Genomic DNA, 17,612 nt, shown 5'->3' on the forward strand with positions numbered 1-17,612 from the left:
GGCGGGCAGGCCGCCCCAATGGCGGCAGCGAGCGGCGGGGGAGGTGAGTTGGTGCCGGCGGGGAGCGGCCTCGGGGGGTCGGGGAAGGCGGTCTCGGGGAAGGCGTTCTCGACGTGCGGGGCGGCTCCCGGAGCCGAGGGGAGGCGGTGCGAGGCCAGGATGAGCCAAGGGGCTGCCGGTCCGAGGCCAGGATGAGCCAAGGGGCTGCCGGTCCGGGCCCCACGGGTGCGCTCCGGGACACCCTCCGGGAGGACGCTGAACCGCCGTGCCCTGCGGGGTCTGAGCGCTGAGCCGGGAACTGCTGCACTCGCTGCTCTTCGGTTTGAGTGGTGTCACCTAAACCCCGTTAGGTTTGGCCTGTTGTTTCAGTTCCTCTGCCTGCTGAGAGAAATGTAGCATTCTGGTACATTTGCACCATGCCGGTGTGGCCTCATCTTGAATACTGTGTGCAGTTTTGGGCACCACAATATAAGAAAGATATTGAGCTGTTAGCGTCCAAAGGAGGGCAGCGAAGATTGTGAAGGGCCTTGAGGGGAAGCCATATGAGGAGCCACTGAGGTCACTTGGTCTGTTCAGCCTCATCTGAACAGATGGAAAAGATTTCTCACCCAGAGGGTGGTTGGGCACTGGAACAGGCTTCCCAGGGAAGTGGTCACAGCACCAAGCCCGACAAAGTTCAAGAAGTATTTAGCTGATACTCTCAGGCACGTGGTGTCATTCTTGTGTCTGGTCCTGTGCAGGCTTAAGGGTTGGATGTGATGATTCTTAGGGGCTTCTTCAAACACAATATTCTGTGATTCTGACAGAATGGTGGTTTGTTAAGTCAGTAATCTGTGGGGACGATTACCAAACAAGCTGCCACCTTCCAGACCCTGGCGTGTGAGATCCCCACGGCTGTGCTGGCCTGTACCACAGCAGAACCTGCCCCTTGGGTGAGGTTATTGCCCACCATGCACAGTCAGAGCCTCAGGCTTATAAAATCAACAGACAGGTACACTCTGAATGTCCCTGCCTGCCTGCTGATCTGCCTTGCACAACAGCTCTCTAAAGCTGAGGGCTGGTTTTGGCTTCACTATCAACTTTCAGGTCAGTTAGTTTCATATTTGTACAGTGACCTTCCATAGCAGACGTCAGAGTAAGATAACATTGGAAACTACGTATTCCAGCTTCTCACAACAGATACTAACCTACTTTTTGAGGTCTTATATACCTGGTCTAAAATACTGAGTTTTGCACAGAAGTCCTCAAATCTTAATTTGAGGAACAGATTGCCCAGAGAGATTGTGGAGTCTCCCTCACTGAAGATATTCAGGAACCATCTGGATGCAATCCTGTGCTTAAGTGGAGGGGTTGGACCAGATGACCCACTGTAGTCCCTTCCAACCTGACCCATTCTCTGATTCTGTGATTGTACAGGCCACTTCCTCTCTTAGGAGGGCAAGATGAAAATTGGTGCTCCTTGTTGTTGTTGTTGAGGGAAGATGAGTAGTGTTTGTTGGTATGCCACAGGTCAGCTCAACATAAGGATAACTCAGCTAATTTTCACTAACATTAAGAAATTTGACAATAGAGGCATCATTATTTATTATGTTCTTCTAAGGCTGGAATCAGTAGCTGGGAGAAAATCTCATGGATTTATTTGTGTCAAGGACCATGAATTCTGCCATAGAGCTATGTTGCATGATACATACTGGCCAGGAAACAACTGTAATTACGTTATTTTGAGTAGCAATTGATTTGCATGTCTCAGCTTCAGTTCTCAGCAGGTGTGGATAGTGTGTTTTATCATAATCATTACAGATTTTTGAGCGTTTTTTTTAAACATTTTTAAAACCATTTCAGAAATCCCTCATGCTACAGGGGAAAGACAAACATAGATGTGTGATTTCATCATATGTGTCCCTACATTTTAGTAAAAAAAAAAAAATACAACCAACAAAGGAAAAAAATCTCAAACCAACCATATAACCTGGTATAAAAATACAGGATGTCAACTGTGCTCAGCAGTAACCAGACGAGTAGTCCTCCATCAAACAGAGAAACTGAAATAGCAAGTTCTTCAAGTCATCTCTCAGGAGACATTTTCCCAGGCTCTCCATCCTGCTCAGTCAATAACACTGAAGTCCAAACATGTTGGGGACAAAATTTCTTTCTGTCAAGTAAAATAAAAATAAGTACTCCCCTTACTTTTGGTGGGACAGAAGAGAGGAAGATGAAGCGTGAATTCCCCAGTGAATTCAGAAGGTTAGTCTGTAAGTGTAAATTGTACATGCTCTAAATGGATGTGCTGTGTTATAGTTCATGCAGGAACTGAAGTTACCTTGAAAAGACTGACATGTTGGACTGCTGAGAATCTGAGAGTGTTTGGACTGCAAAGAACAGTGATAGGTTTAAGTTTTAAAGTAAGGGTCATCAACCTTCTCCCAGGTTCAGATATCCTCCCAGCTGTGTTTCTCCAAAAATATAGCCTAATATAACTAGAAACTTTAAAATGAATAGAGAACTACAGAAATTCTCTTTCACTTTCCTTTTTTAATGGTCACCTTGTGGGAAAGTGCTGATGTAGGGAATGTCCTCTGTACCCATTAATTTACAACAGAGCCAACAACATGAAAATGAAATGAGGGTTTTACTAGCAATTCTGAGAAATGCTGATTGCTGTCTGTAATTTAACTTTTCATTCCCCAGGAAGAAACTAATTGCACAAAAAGGGAGTGGAGGAAGTGCATAGGTCAGAAGACTGACAAGATCTATAGAGATAATATTTTTGACCCCTGTTAGAGAAAAAACATTGACATAGGCACTTGACATAGGCACTAAACTATCAAAACACAGGCAGGCTTAGAAGTACAGTGGGCAGAAATGTAAGTGTCCAGTAACTTTTGCTGTGGAAAACTTAGAGGGGGAATTCAGAGGATCTAAAATCTGGGCTTTGGGGCCTCACAAGAATACTTAAATACTTAAACTCACCTTGTGGATCGAGCTTGTTAAAGGTTTGAATACTTTTGAGTACAGTCAGTTTCATTTTTATCTTTCATGAGAACCATGGGCAAAACAAGATTCCCCTTCATGTTTGTTCCTTCTTGCCCCTCTTCCTCTGTTTCACCGTTTCTTAGCAATACTTTTCTCTGATTTGCAGGTGTTCAACTTACAAATATTTGTACATATGTGTGTGCTTTACTACACTACTCTGTACCATTTGAATTACTTTATGGAACTAGTAGTTTAAAGGTTACAAGATAAGCAAGTGTTACTGTAGGGTGCTATTTCTTGAAAAGAGATAAGGTTGCTGTCTTGAGACTGGGAGAAAGTACATGAGATTTTAAAGCAGGTGAACGTATCACTGATCAGTAGCAAAGGTCAGCAGTGGAGAATGGAGCCCTCGTTTTAGATTTCAGTTCTTTTATTTTGAGACATAGAGCTCAGAGCTAGAGTCACTGAAATCTTAATTCTTCTGAGGAACTCAAGTGCTGTACTACCCACACAAATTAATGATCTCATTTGTCTCCCCAACCATAAAACAGAAATAATACTATTTTTTCATCATTACTGATGTTGTGTGGCTAGTTGGCAGAGTTTGTATACTTTTTGAGGAGGAATGTAATACCATTCTGTAGATAGAAAGGAAACTTCCTAGGCTTTCCCTTATTGTGATTTTTCTGTTGTGTTTATTTTTGATAGCATTAATATGAAGCTCTTGTACTTCCAAAACAGCGTAGATAGATTTAATTAAAATGAGTATCATAGCAAGGTTGGGTGTTGATTTGAATATCAGCTCCTCCCGGTTAATTGATAAATTACATTCAACAAAACAAGAATCAAAAGCAGTGATGATTAAAATTAAAATTGTCGTGCAAACAGAAATTGAAACTAATTTGACTATTTGTAATTGCTTTAGGAGACATGAAGAGAAAATGGGAAGAAAGACTGAAGAAAGTGGAAGAACGAGCATCCTACTATGAAAGAAACCCTCTTCCTACAGTTTATAGACCAAGACTGTCCAAACCCTTTCAGCCATCTTCTGTTTGGAAAATATTTTCTCGACAGGCTGAAGCTTTTAATTATGTAAAAATCTGCAAAGAGGTATATTATGTTTTAGGTGAACTACTCTTTATGTACTTTCAAGGTTGAACATCACTTAAAATCTTGGTTGACAGTGAAGTCTTTATCAGATTTATTTTTTTTTTTTCTTCCCAATCCTGAAACAGCAAGTTTAGGTTTTTTGTCTTTGTAGGAGATCATGTTGCACTGGAGGTATCTCTAAGAAGTACTAGCTCTAATTCTACCATACACATATCACAGTGATATGTGATGTTAACATCTAACAGTAAAGTGCTTTTTGGTAACATTGTAGTGCTAGGTTTCTTCCCTCTGAAGATAAGCAAGCTGCCGGGGTTGGCAGGAGAAAGGGAAGGTAGTGAGAACTGAGCAGGAAGAAAGAAAAGGAAGAAAAAGAGAGAAACAGGAGACAGAGACAAAATAAAAACAATACAACTCTCCAGTGGCATCAGAGTAGCAAGTTCAGACCATAAGAAGTGTTGAACCAAATAAATATTATGCAAAAGTATCCTCTGCTTTCAGTTTAATACTTTTCAAATTGACTGCTCTTTTTAAAGAAAGTACTGTGTTTTTCTCGACGCTGTTTTAGGTGTTCAAGTAATCTTGGCAGCCTGTTTTCCAAAATGCACTCTCACTGGCTTGGCAGTACTTTTTTGGGGGTTTTCTTCTCAGATTTCTATTTTTTAATTTAAATAACATAATGTCTGAAAAATATTTGCCATAAAGCCATATGCTGCCATCATATCCATGAGGCCGATCCTTTGAGAACATTGTTCCTCCTCCCGTTAGATGCACTTGCCGCTGACCAGAAAAAAGAAGACTTTACAGAGAAAGCAGAGGTTATGTTCATGCACAGCAAAGAAATGCTTCAAAGTTTCACCTTTGTAACTTATATCAGAATGATGTTCTACATTAAAACCAGGTGCTACTTAGCTTGAAAAAGGATAAGTGATCTGCTTATAGTTCTCTAGTCTTTACTAGCCTTTGATTAATGTCAAATAGGAAGATTTTAAATGGTTCTATGCAAAACTAAACCAAAAAACCTTCAATGTTTTTATTTAAAAAGGATGTTCATGTATTTGCTTTGGAAAAGAACACACAGAGTGGACAGAGGTTTTACCTTGTGACAACATATAAAGAGCTTTGGTTTTATTACACGTGAGTATGGGAAAAGGTGCCGCTGTATGTCGCTAAAAGATAGTAGTGTACTGGATATCCTGTGACCTAGTAAGAGGTATGACTGGAGGAGCTGCCTGCTGCTCTGACTAGGACAGACCTCTAATGAGTTGCCTGAGGTTTCATCTTGGCCGTGGGAAAAATGATGTGGTTCCAAGTATTGACAATTTGATCATGTACTGAACTTTTTTCCCCATTTGGCTGTTTTACAATAAGACATCCAGTTATGAAGTAAAAGAAATCTGAGTCAATTTTTATATGAAAAGCCTGATTTTTTTTCTCAAATTCAAAATGAGATTATTTTTTAATTTAGTTAGACAAACTCTGTATAATCTCATTGTTCGTGTTTAAGACATATGTGTGATAACTTCATTTTTTTACTGTAGTTTTCATAGTTCCTTAAATGCTCAACAGCCTAGAGTGTGCATTGTAAGACTTATGGGGGCATGGGGAAAGGAATATTTTACAAAATTAAATTTTAGGCCAGACAAATAATCTTTGTTGATATTTGATGCTGAAGTTAGTTACAAATTTTTTCAAAGCACTATAGGGCTGATACATTTTTTAATATGGGTGGTTGATTGAAAAATAAAAAAAATATTTAGGACTTGTGGAATTCTTGTTTGCAACTGAAAAGCATGTATAATGTTTATTGTGAGAGGTTGTGATTTGTTTTTGTTTTTCCTTAGCAAAGGTTACAAAACAAGTCTTATGCATTGCTATGAAGTAATTCCTGAAAAAGATGCTTGCAAACTTTATTTTGATTTGGAGTTCTACAAACCAGCAAATCCTGGTGCAGATGGCAAGAGTATGGTTGCAAAGCTAATTGAGGTAAACTGGATCAAAGCCGTGTTGTAGATGAATATGAATTTCTTGTTGATTTAATATGAAACAAAAGAATTTACTACTTTACAGCAGGTTTTTAGAAGAATATCTTCTAATAAAATCTCTTAGTAAGTGGACATTTATTTGTGAGACTTCTGTCACCTGCTTTTGTACCTGTTACAAATATTGTCATTGTGGGTGTGAACTACTTTGTGGAGGAAAAAACCCTAGATGATAAAGCCACTAAATCAGACTTTGACCTGAAAAACTGAAAGTCTGCTCAGGTTATCAGTGGTAGTATAATTAGTGACTTGCACATTTAATTAAATATGGTCTATGTCAAATTTGGTTAAAACTTGATATGAGTTAGTTTGGAATAACTTAATTGTATACTTAAAATGAGAAAAAAATCCCAAAAAGAAACCTTGAGAAAACGTAGAATCTGCGTTTTTGTTAGGTTTTATAGGTACCACTACTAAAAATGCTAGAGAAAATAACGTAATTAATGTTTATGATTTCAGCTTGTCAGCCAAAAATTAAAAGAACTTTATGATGTAAATTGTTCAGCTAAAGATGTCTTGAATTTAGATTCCAGTACCGATGAAAAATTTAGTCGGCACTTAATATTTCTACCCCAAAAGACTGTATTTAAGGATAATATTCATGTTGGTAAGTGTGTTCTTTTCTCTTACACCTAGAAATAAAAGATGAAGTTTTGTCTTCATACAGTGCCATCTGACATTTGAATATTTATTTTAATGGAATTATATGTGGAAACAAATATGTAATCCCAGCAGAAATTACTATCAGTTTCATCAAGCGTCATTTTTTCTCATCTTCTACTTCCTTTTCCCATAATTAGCATGTTTCTTTTATTTATAAAAGTATGGACAAGACTGACTTCTGTGAAACTGGCAAGTCTATGACTCCTTAATTTGCAGGTTAATGTCAGTCTTAACAATTAAAGCTACCATTATGTGCTCTAAATACAGTTCATTTGTGCTCAGCATAGGGTCAGGAAGGCAGGACAAAGATGATTTCAAGCCAGCTGTGCATAAGCGTGATTAAGAGGAAGCTGAAAGCAATTTTAATTGTTGATGTAGGTTGGTATTTCTTGGGATATGGCAACTCTTAACACAAAGAGTTGCCAGTTCAGGATTGTCATGACTCCATTTTTAAAATAAGTAGAATAATACCTCCTCACTTAACAGAAGTATTTTGAATATACTTTTAAAATACTGCCTCTGAAGCACTGAAGTGCTAGTGGTGAACAGTAAGAAAAGTTAATGTTGAAATTCATAATTTCTTTTTCTTGTATGTATATTCTCTGTAGTGTGCAGTAAAGCAGTCTTATAGACATACTTTGACCAATGAGGGCACGGTAGAATATCAGCTAAATTTTGTCTGAGTGGAGCAGGAACTCATGGAAAACAACTTGCCGAGCGGTGGAATTAAAGTCTGTATCAACCTACAAATGCAGAACTCTGGGTTCATTAACATTGATTGCACCTGCAACCTTGATTTTGTAGTATCTTAATATTTGAGTGTTTATTTTTGTAACCTTTGTTCCTTATTGTGTTTTTTTTCAAATAAACAAAAAAGATGAGGGAAAATAAGCAGAAATGCTGTTATACAGAGATTAGTATCTCAGGGGTTATTAGAAGGGATGAAATTTAGATTTGTGACATTTAGCTCTACTGTTTGTGTTCAGGAAGAACTGTGACAACAGCAGTAGGATTACAAGAAATTATGTGCATTGTTACTGGGTTTCCCCCGGCAGTAGAATAGGAAGAGTTCAGGATGTTTGGTTCAAAATTTTGATCCCACTCAGTTTCCCACTTTTATTCTGCTGTCTACTTGTCACAATCTGACTGTCTTCATGCCCAGTCCTCCCTTTCTCACCCTTACCTCTTTTTCTAGCTCTGCACCCTCCTTCATTCCAGTCTTGAGTAAAGTTTATACTGTATTTCTTATTTTTTTAATACCTCCTGTGTTTTTAAGTAGATTCTTACTAGGCTCTGTATGACCTAGCAGAGTCTTGTAGAGAGTACAGGAAAGATGATCTCTTTGCTTTTAGTACTTAATGACTGCACAGTGATGCTGTTATTAATGACAAAGTGCTGGAGTTCTGTCTAGCCCAGTACAGCATTAGAGAAAATCTTATTTCCCTTTTGAATTTGTCTAGTTATTTCATGGAGACAACACATGTACTCCTGGATTGAAGTGTTATTGGGTTGACACGTTTTGTGTTGCTCTGAGGAATCATTTACGGAAGGTCTTGTCAGCATGAACATCTGGAGGAATAGAGCAAACTGTAAGGACAGGATGGATATTGTAAGCCTGCATTTACATATAAGTTTTTTTCCCAAGTATTTTTAGTGTAAGCATTTGGTCCATGGCCTAAGCACCACTTCAGGCCAAAATTCAGGTCCTAACTCTAACACAAAGAGGACTGAGTATTACCAGAACAGAGGATTTTTTTTTCCAGCTTTTTTTAACATTAAAAAAACCCAGTTTCTCATTCTTGGGAGTAGTGGAATCTGTGTCCCTAAATCTTTTGAGGAGTAGCTCGAGGAAAGCCGAGCAGATTGTCTTGGTTATAAGCAAACGCTGCCTGTACTATTGGCTCCCAAATCTAAGTGTGACACAGAGCAGTAATTTCTTACTTGACACCGTGGTAGCAGTTACAAACCATGAAGCCTTAAATGAGAGTACTGCAATTTTTAGTTCAGAAGTATGGCCTTTTAACTTCTCTGCCAGTATAAACACCTAAGTGCTTATGTACATGGATGATAAATAATATGGTATGACAGCAATTTTAGCCTCTGATCTTGATAGCTAAATTACATTAGTCAGTTCTTTCAGTAGAAACTGGAATTGTTTATTCTGGCCCATTGGTTTAAATGTTCTGTGTCTCCACTGTGACGTGAATTTGACCTGTTTACAAACTGCCAGATTTAAAAATACATTTCTAGGTTGTGTATTCATATTCCAGCTTTGCCTTTACAACAAGATATTGAAGTCACAATAAAAATCAAATTTTTATAACTGTAAATGCCAGTGTTAAATTCATGCATGTTACCAATAATATTATACTCGAGACTTTTCATTAGTGCATGTTGGTAACCTGCTTAACAAACTTGTGCTAAGGTGTATTAGATTTGTACTTTGTGCAAAATACTCTGCTGTAGTAAAGAAGTAAAAATGCAGATAACTACATAAAGTAATTTCCCAAAACCTATATGAAAAAAAATATTTCTGATGTGATGGAAAGATTTTGTCTAATATTAAACTTGAAGGGATTAATATATTTTTCAAACATATGCAAGTGATGGCTTTTTTTGTATTCAGCACTGTGGTGTTCTGCCTCATACAAAACGTTCTTTCAGATGAGTTAGTGGTATTATGTGGGATAAACTAGAATACGAAGTATCACATCTTGGATGATATTGTATCATAAGCATTTTATGTCAGGAGTCATGCACAAAGTGCATGGGCTTAAAATTAAATATGATTTAAAACTTCTAGTATATAATATTGGGAATTAGTTACTAGCTAGAATTAAAATACAGGGGCTGAGTTCATAGCTCACGTAAGAGAGAGATCATGTAATGTCCACAGGAAAGCTGTGGCGATCAATGAATTTGCATTGATCAACTCAGATGACAGATCCCACATACAAAAAATACATTCAAGGATCAAAAGTATGAAATGTACGCTTTGTTTCCCACATCTGACCAGTTAGAAGACATTGGAAGAGAGAAAACAAAGGCATGTGTGAATGATAAAGAAATAAGTCCCAAAATAATCTTTCACTAACAGAACCCTTGCTATTCTGACACCAGAGCGATTGTTACTCAGTTACAGACACAAAAAAGTGAAGTGGTCAACCAGGACTTCTACAGGTACTCTAACTTTTATCATAATTGAAATAAACTTCAGTTCTGAAATAGGTCCATTTTCTCCCTGAACTGAAGATCCAAGTAACTGTTGTTATAAAACTAAGAATTTCTCTGTGCGTATTTGGACACACAGGGTTAAAACGCTGTCTGTGACTGTGACTCATTTGTGTGCCTCAGTAGTCCTGTAATGAATTATGAGGCTAATGATGATATTGATGCTTGATATGCTGAGTCACTCTGTTGATATGTAGCATAGGAGGACTTATATTTCATATTCTTTCATGTTCCCCACTGAAGGTTCGTCCAACAACTGCAGAATTCTCCTTGCCAGTATTCCTTTGACTTCATAGTTTTTTTCCCACATGTGTATTTATTCTGTTCTCCGCTTTCTTCCTGGAAATATTATGGCCATGGTTTTTATTTGTTTGTCTTTAGTTACCATCTAGCAGAGCCTGGAGGTACAATGGATTTGAATTACAATAGTGGGAGTTTGAAAAGTCATTACAAAATACTTTTGTAAAAATAATTTGTTGTTTGAGTATCTTTTTGATCAAACTCTTAGAGCAGTGAGCACACTATGAAACTGCAACTAAACATTTTCAGTCATTCTGGAAATTATATTAGGGAAAGCAGCAGTGAGAGGGACAATCACAAGCTTTTCAGAATCCTAAATCTGAGCTTTTTCGTGTCTTTGGGGTTTTTTTTAAAGAAGCTTAATACAAATTCTTGCCAAGCATTGGTTTCTCATTATTGGCCAGAACCATTTTGTACAGTGGGCTGACCAAAAGGTTTTTTTAAAAATGCAGGAGGGCTAAAAAGACTCCAAACTCCAACCACTTCCATCTTGGCTATTTTAAAAAATGTTTGCACAGAAACTCTTTCTTTCTTGACTCATAAACAACGTTATCTGCTTTTGGCCTTTTTTGTTTGTTTTTAAGGTAACTTTGTGAGAACCATTTTGCAGCCTGCCATAAGATTAATGGAGAGTGAGGCTGCTGCTGCTGTGATTCCAGAAGAAGAAGCAGGATGTGTTTTCCAGTCTTCTGCAGAAGCAGTTGGATTAGATGGTTCTCTTAGAAACCTCACAGCTGTCGAAGATGCTTCCAAAGGCTGGCCAACCATTGCTCACAAAACAAAGGATACGGAAATGTCACACCAGGGAGAAAATTTGGAGTTTTCTTTTCTAATAGTAAATGATACAAAAGGCAACAAGCAACTTTTTGTGGATCTAGGTAAATATAAGTGCTTTTAAACTTCTTTGGGATGCAACAAAGTTAAGAAATTAGATGTTTCTTAATCTCCTGTTACAGACAGTAAGAATTGTGGTGTTCTTACTGTTGTCCCTATGGTCAGAATTTAAATGAAATACAATACATGCTGAAACTGTGATCGTAAGTGCTATCCTTTAAAGGAACCTTAGATTCTTGGTCTATGGAACTTCTTATATTACTACATTTAATTATTTTTTTTCTGAAATTTGAAGAAATTCTTGCCACACAAGACTCTAATAATTTTTTTTCATCTAATACTTAGTGCTCCCATTTGAATTAAAAGAGAATAGCATATATTGCATTTTTTTGTTATTTCAGTTGAATTAGAAGCTGCTTAATTATGGAATAAGTCTTACAGGCGTGGCCTTCTGAATTGTTCTACGTGTATGAATTGAGCCTTCTTTCTCTGTTTGGAATGGCAGCTGTTAGGTTTGTGATGGAATAATAGAAATTTTGGGTTGGGCACTTCATGGCCCAGCTGGGCTTAGCCTGTTGAAGGTATTAAAATGTTACTAATCTCCAGGAGCACAACACCCATAGTCAAACTAAAGTTTGAAAGTTCCACCCTTCTTCATTCCTGTATCTTTTTTCTGCTTTTTGCCTCGTCTCAGTGAAATGAAAATAGCTGAGCACACTTTTGCACAGCAATGTGTTATGTACTTCAAGACTTTACTGTCTTTTTTTTCTCAGACTTCTGTGAAGAACCCCCATTCCTTCAGATTCTTCTCATGGAATTCAGGATCACTTTCATTGCAGGCCTCCTCAATATGTCTGATCTATTGAAATGTAATCCCAGAGTGGGCCCTACAGTAGGCTTCTCCATTACTAATTCAGAAGGATTACTTTCACATAATCACAAAATTCCTTCAAGCATATTCATACACGGAAATTAAATAAAACCATATTTTTTGACTGTGTCACCTTCTAAGAATTCGATGATAAATGTGCAGCTTTTTGTCCTCAGTTGTATTTCACAAAATTAATTTGAAATCATGGGTTTCTTATACTGAAGTGAAACTTTTAGCAATTATAATGTCAGAATCATTAAGATGCCTGTGTAGGGCTGTTGAGTGTTTGTCTTAATTCTTCTATGACATAAAAATGTACATGCGTTACGATCTTGCTTTGTTGCATTTCAGCTATGGGGTGTGAACTGAAGTCAGTAATAGTATTTGTCCATTCATTAGACTCTTAGCTGGGTGTAAGGAAAATTGTTTAATTTACAAGTGCTAAGTAGCCTAAATCCTAGCCAGCATTGTTATGTTACGAAATATTTGTTTTCCTGTAGGAGTTTATACAAAGAATAGAAACTTCCGGATGTATAAATCATCAAAAGCAGGAAAAAATGTGATTCTGAAGATAGCAGAGGATAATAAGTTTATCCCTCGCTATGAAAAGGATGTTTCCTTGGAAGAAGCATATTTTCTTTCCTCTTTAATCTGCAACATTAGGTAATTATTTAATTCCAGTGGAATTTACAATATTTTTAAATATGTATTTTAATGATAATTCTCCCGCAGCAGTTACAAAAAGCTACTTCGAATGAGCAGTTATTCCATTAACATTGTTACAGTGTAATTTTGGAGTTCCTAGTAGAATTTCTTGGTTTTGAAGAAAAAACAAGAACAAAACTCTTGAGAGTCTTGGTTTTTGTTTTTTTTTGTTTTTTTTTGAACCTACCTTCAAGTGTTTAAAGGACACAGAACACGTGGTACGGCTCCTGAGTTGTGCCTCATTTCTCTGTATGCACTCAAAATGCCAAAACTTAACCATTATTAAGTTTGGTCAGATTCTGTATCTGAAAACAAAAATTACAGATTTCCAGTCAGTTAAATATGAAGAGTCTGAATATTTTCCAAAGTAGGATAAGAAATATCCTGTACGTGTTTACTTGCATACCAGATTCCCCATTTGGTACAAATACCTCCTTACGTTGGGTACTCGTATATACAATAACCAAGTTTTCTGTAGCTAATCTCAACTTCTGATATATCATATGCTGTACTAAGAAGATCCTAATCATTGCTGCAGCAGAAAGAGGGTTAAAATGGTATAATATTTTTATTCAAAACGTGGATTTGTTCTGACTTCAGGTTTTATATCCTGAAATATTCATTATCCTGAACTGATGCCAGCAACCCCGTAGCATAAATCATGTAGTGTATTCAGATCATAGGCATCAGCTGAGTCTGTCATAAATATGGCTGAGAAATTCTGCTGTGTTGAATTTAGACTTCTTTGATCATCTGGCTTCAGCTAGCAACATGGCAAAAAAAAGTAGTTCATTTTAGAGAGACAAAAAAATTGAAACCTTTCAAAGGGTATATTTACATAAATACGCTGTAGGAGTGTGGACCAGCAGTCGTTAAATTGCTGGGTCCTGGGACTTCCACCAGGAACCAAATGTTGCTGCTGAGGAGGAGGAACCTCTGCCCTTGGTGCCAGTCAGGGAAACTGCCAAAGTGAGAAGAGAGAGTGCTCCAGGGATAGGGAATGGTGCACACTGAATCATGGGCTGGTTGAGGTTGGCAGGGACCTCTGGAGGTCTCCTGGCCACCCCCTTGTTCCAGCTGGGCTCCCTGGAGCCAGTGGCCCAGGGCTTTGTCATGTTATGTTATGCCATACTGTGGTAACTTATATGCTACTGTGTTATGCTGTAAGAATCACACATTTTCCTTTGTATTCTTTTCTTTCTTCAGAGTGAGTGATGACACAAAAGTTCTGTCATCTGGCTTTTCAGAGGAGGAGAGAAAAATGTCTGCTTTTTTAAACAGTAAAACAACCAGAAGCAGCCAAGGTACCTCACGCCTTATCTCCTGTATAGAAAAAAAAGTTCTCTTTAATTATATGTACTGTGACTTGTACACCTGATAACCTCTAGGAGGGCTCTTCTTCAGCTACCCTTCAGCTACCCTTCTGCAGGAGGCAGAGTACATCTGTACTGAAGGATGCTCTGCAGCCCCTGAATGCCATTTACCTTCTCCTCTTGAGGGTGGGAGTAGCAGTTTAAAGATCTACAAGAACGTAACAGTGGATTTATCCCTGGTTTCACATTTGAGGGTGCGATGTGATTCATGTGCATTTTCAGTCTATATAATGTGTAATGTGTGATAATTACATGTTGCCATGGCAAAGCCACTAACAGTATGTATATGTGGCCTTTGTTTTAGATTCCATGGAAGGCTATCAGGGTTCACCATATCCAGAAATTGATAATTTTGTTCATTCTTTGGTTAATAAAGATGGGCTACAAGGAGGTAAAGAGACCACTTGATTATTCACAAATGAGTGTTCTGCATCACTAGTTTTAAATAATTTAAAGAATTAATTTTTTTTCCCTCAGGGATACGGCAGTGGAATTACTTCTCTCTCAAAGAAATACTTGTATATGATATTTCTGGTTACCGCTGGTGTGAAAATATTGGAAGAGCTCACAAAAGTAACAACATAATGTGTGTTTTTTATTCAGTTTTAAACAGCTTTTTCTTATTCTCCTGCTCAACTGTTATTCTCTAAAAATGCTGAAAAATCTCTTATGGATAGAATTAGCACCTATTACAATTTCTGTTGTCTTGCTCTGTGAGGATACAATGCTTCAATTAAAAAAAAAAACAAAACACCAAATCCAAAAAAACCCAGACAAAACCAAACTTTTTCCCTCAAGTTTACTTTGTGATAACCGGGCTTGTATTTCTAACAGTTCTATGAAGTAGGTATTCATGGTATTTAAAATATGTGCCTAAAGATGCTAACATAAAAGTCAGAATACGTTAAAGCTATTAAGCAGTACTATGCATTTATACTTTACAGCTAGGAAGCTGAAAAATCACAAAAAGAAAGCAGACCACTTTTAAATTAATTTACAGTGCACCTTAAATTACGTTATTATGTTATTAAAATGACTTTGTCATTTTAATAATTGAGAATTACCATTTTAGAAGGGTAATTCCTGCTGCCGCTTTAGTCAAGATGAGTTTTGCCAGTGACTCTGGAAGGAGTTGGACTTTGTGTAGTTTCAGCAAAATAAGTGATGGAAAATCAGGTGTTTTAGATTACATTAAAATTCCAGTATATCATTAGTAGAAATATTTTAACTTAAAAATAACTCTGTGTAACATTTAAAGTCACTGAAACATAAGGAGTAGGGTTTTGAGAAACAAGGATGCTCAAAAAAACCTACAGCCACTACACTAGATGGTGTTTCCCAAGCACATTGCTTGAAGTTTGGTGTTCGTAAAGCACAGCTGAAAAAGCTGGGTGGTCTAATCAGCTGACAGGAAATAGTGATTTTATGTGGCTTTTATATTGAAATTATCTGTAACAGCAGCAGCAACAAAATCTTATCTTACAGTTAAATCCCATATGCTAACCTTATTTTAATGACTGTCTTCCAAGCTTAATTTAATGAAGTTAACTAAATTTCACTTCCAGATGTTAGTCTTAAAAATTTATTTCTTTTAACTTATGAAGCTAGAAGTTTATCAGAAATTGTACAAAACATGTAATTAGTATGTCAGAGTATGAAAGCAATGTCCATAGTTGAGGATAAACAACACCTGTTCATTTAGTGTCAGAGTTTCCTACTGTATGAATTCATTTCATTTACTTACTGTTACTGAAAAAAACTAAGTGATTTCATTCTTAGGATTCTGGTAGATCTGAAGAACGAAGTCTGGTATCAAAAGTGTCATGATCCTGTCTGCAGAGAACAAAACTTCAAATCACAAAGTATGTAGTCTGTCATCTCAAAGCAATTATACTTAATACTTTTTTGAATGTTAATTTTAATGCCATATATTTGATTTAGGTTTTCCATTACCACCAGGGATATGTCTCCCGTCTCTTTTCAAAGAGGTATGTTTTTGTCCTATCGATATGCTAAGGTTCTTGTGAGCCATGTTGTCTCTGGAAATCACTGAACATGCCCACTGACACAGTCTGTTGAGCTCCATGCACTAGTTAGAGTGGTATAGAAGAGGTTCTGGTAGCACCATATACTCATTTTTAAGTTACTGGAATCACCTAACTTCACATGGGACTAAAGACTTCCTTCTGTTTTGATCTGAACAGCAGTTCCCAGTGCATAAGCCACAGGGACACTGCAGGGTTAAGTAGAATGGAAAAACTGCCCGAGTTTGATTTCATGCTGGGCAAGCCAAAGTGGAACTGCTCCTGGAACACTTGAGTCAATCAGAGTCAAATGTAGGTCAGTGACCCTCATATTTGAAGTTCATTTATCTCCATTTTAGTGTATCAACACAGTTACCTTTCCCCTAAACAGGTAGAATATTTAAGCCAACCTAATACTGCACCTAGATTCTAAGGCCTGAACATACTAGTTTTTCCACTGCTTAGGCAATAAGAGTTGGCATTTTTGCGACTTTTAAATTTAACTTGACAGCTTTAAAGGCCATACTGCAGCATGGCACGTTGAGCTCTACTTAAGCAGAGCATCAATAGCTATTAGTACTATTTCATAGAAAGTGCAATTTAAGTGCACTTTCAGATCCTGACGGTATCTTTAAACGGACCTTAAAATCAGTTTTAACCTTGTATTACTTTAAGAAGCTGTATACAACAGACTGCTTGTAGGTTGCTAGAAAAACAGCAAATTTCTTCTCCTATTGAAATAGACTTCCAGAGGTTAAATGGTTATAAATTAACATTCTGGAAAATCTGTCTTGTTGGCCAGCTTTCTGTAGTATCCATTATGTGTGACAGTACAAGTTTCAAACTTGCAGAGCAGTTAAAGGTATGAAGACCATTTTCATATGGAGTAAGTAGTACTCTTGTTTCTCAAAGGAAGAAGAGTATACACCAATGGATGAAAGGGGGAACACAGAAGAAAAGGTGAAACCACATTTTAATGCATCAGACTTGTCAGAAAGCTCAGGATCTCTGGCAAACAGCTTGTCTCAAGACTTCTTGCTGTCAGACAGTGAGTGGGAAAATGCAAGCGACGATGCCTGTTTCCTGGAAGCTGCCGAAGATGTGGAACTCGCTGAAGCTGCAAATGATAGTCTGAATTATGCCATGGAAGAAATCCCAGATGAAGCTCTTTTGGAAGCTTTAAGGAAAGAAGACTCTTGAAATAGAGAAGGCAGCTAACCACTGGCTTGGCCAGCACACAGACTGCCAGCAGTGACACCTGCGTGCTTTGTGCCTCTGGAAAGATACTGCGATGTAGTTCAAAAGCACTATTCCAGAGGTGTAGGACAAAGAGCAGATTAGCTGGATGATCCTGAACAGGCAGGAGGAGATCATGGAAGATTACGTCGAGTCTGAAGAGTGCTGGACTGAAACACTCATCATGAATGCTGCTCCGAGCTTACCACTTTTAACGCTCTCTGCTGTACAGTTTCTATTTTGCTAGTTTTAT

At 37.6% G+C, this 17,612-nt stretch overlaps 1 protein-coding gene across 2 annotated transcripts; it reads left to right on the forward strand.

The window, feature by feature from the left end:
- On the forward strand, positions 1-17,544 carry PRIMPOL (primase and DNA directed polymerase). 2 transcript variants are annotated; one of them, XM_017808499.1, is made up of 13 exons: positions 1-43; positions 3,899-4,083; positions 5,126-5,217; positions 5,925-6,066; positions 6,582-6,729; positions 10,901-11,194; positions 12,522-12,684; positions 13,933-14,030; positions 14,404-14,490; positions 14,577-14,685; positions 15,879-15,961; positions 16,041-16,087; positions 17,036-17,544. In XM_017808499.1, exons 1-13 carry the CDS (start codon positions 19-21, stop codon positions 17,321-17,323), a joined length of 1,761 nt encoding a protein of 586 aa, XP_017663988.1. In that variant the 5' UTR covers positions 1-18; the 3' UTR covers positions 17,324-17,544. The 2 variants fall into 2 exon arrangements, with proteins under 2 accessions (XP_017663988.1, XP_017664074.1); XM_017808585.1 differs by lacking the exon at positions 16,041-16,087 and having other exon boundaries at positions 17,036-17,181.
- The last annotated feature ends 68 nt before the right edge of the window (positions 17,545-17,612 follow it).

The sequence above is a fragment of the Lepidothrix coronata genome, unplaced genomic scaffold, assembly GCF_001604755.1.
Source record: "Lepidothrix coronata isolate B3197 unplaced genomic scaffold, Lepidothrix_coronata-1.0 Scaffold0, whole genome shotgun sequence".
NCBI classification, from domain to species: domain Eukaryota; kingdom Metazoa; phylum Chordata; class Aves; order Passeriformes; family Pipridae; genus Lepidothrix; species Lepidothrix coronata.

What these genes read in the sequence shown, in the direction of transcription:
- PRIMPOL (XM_017808499.1), top strand. Translation starts at nt 19, where the DNA reads ATGGCGGCAGCGAGCGGCGGGGGAG. An exon ending in GCAACTTTTTGTGGATCTAG is followed by an intron (nt 11,195 to 12,521) that starts GTAAATATAAGT and finishes GTTTTCCTGTAG; the next exon opens with GAGTTTATACAAAGAATAGA. An exon ending in TCCCGTCTCTTTTCAAAGAG is followed by an intron (nt 16,088 to 17,035) that starts GTATGTTTTTGT and finishes TGTTTCTCAAAG; the next exon opens with GAAGAAGAGTATACACCAAT.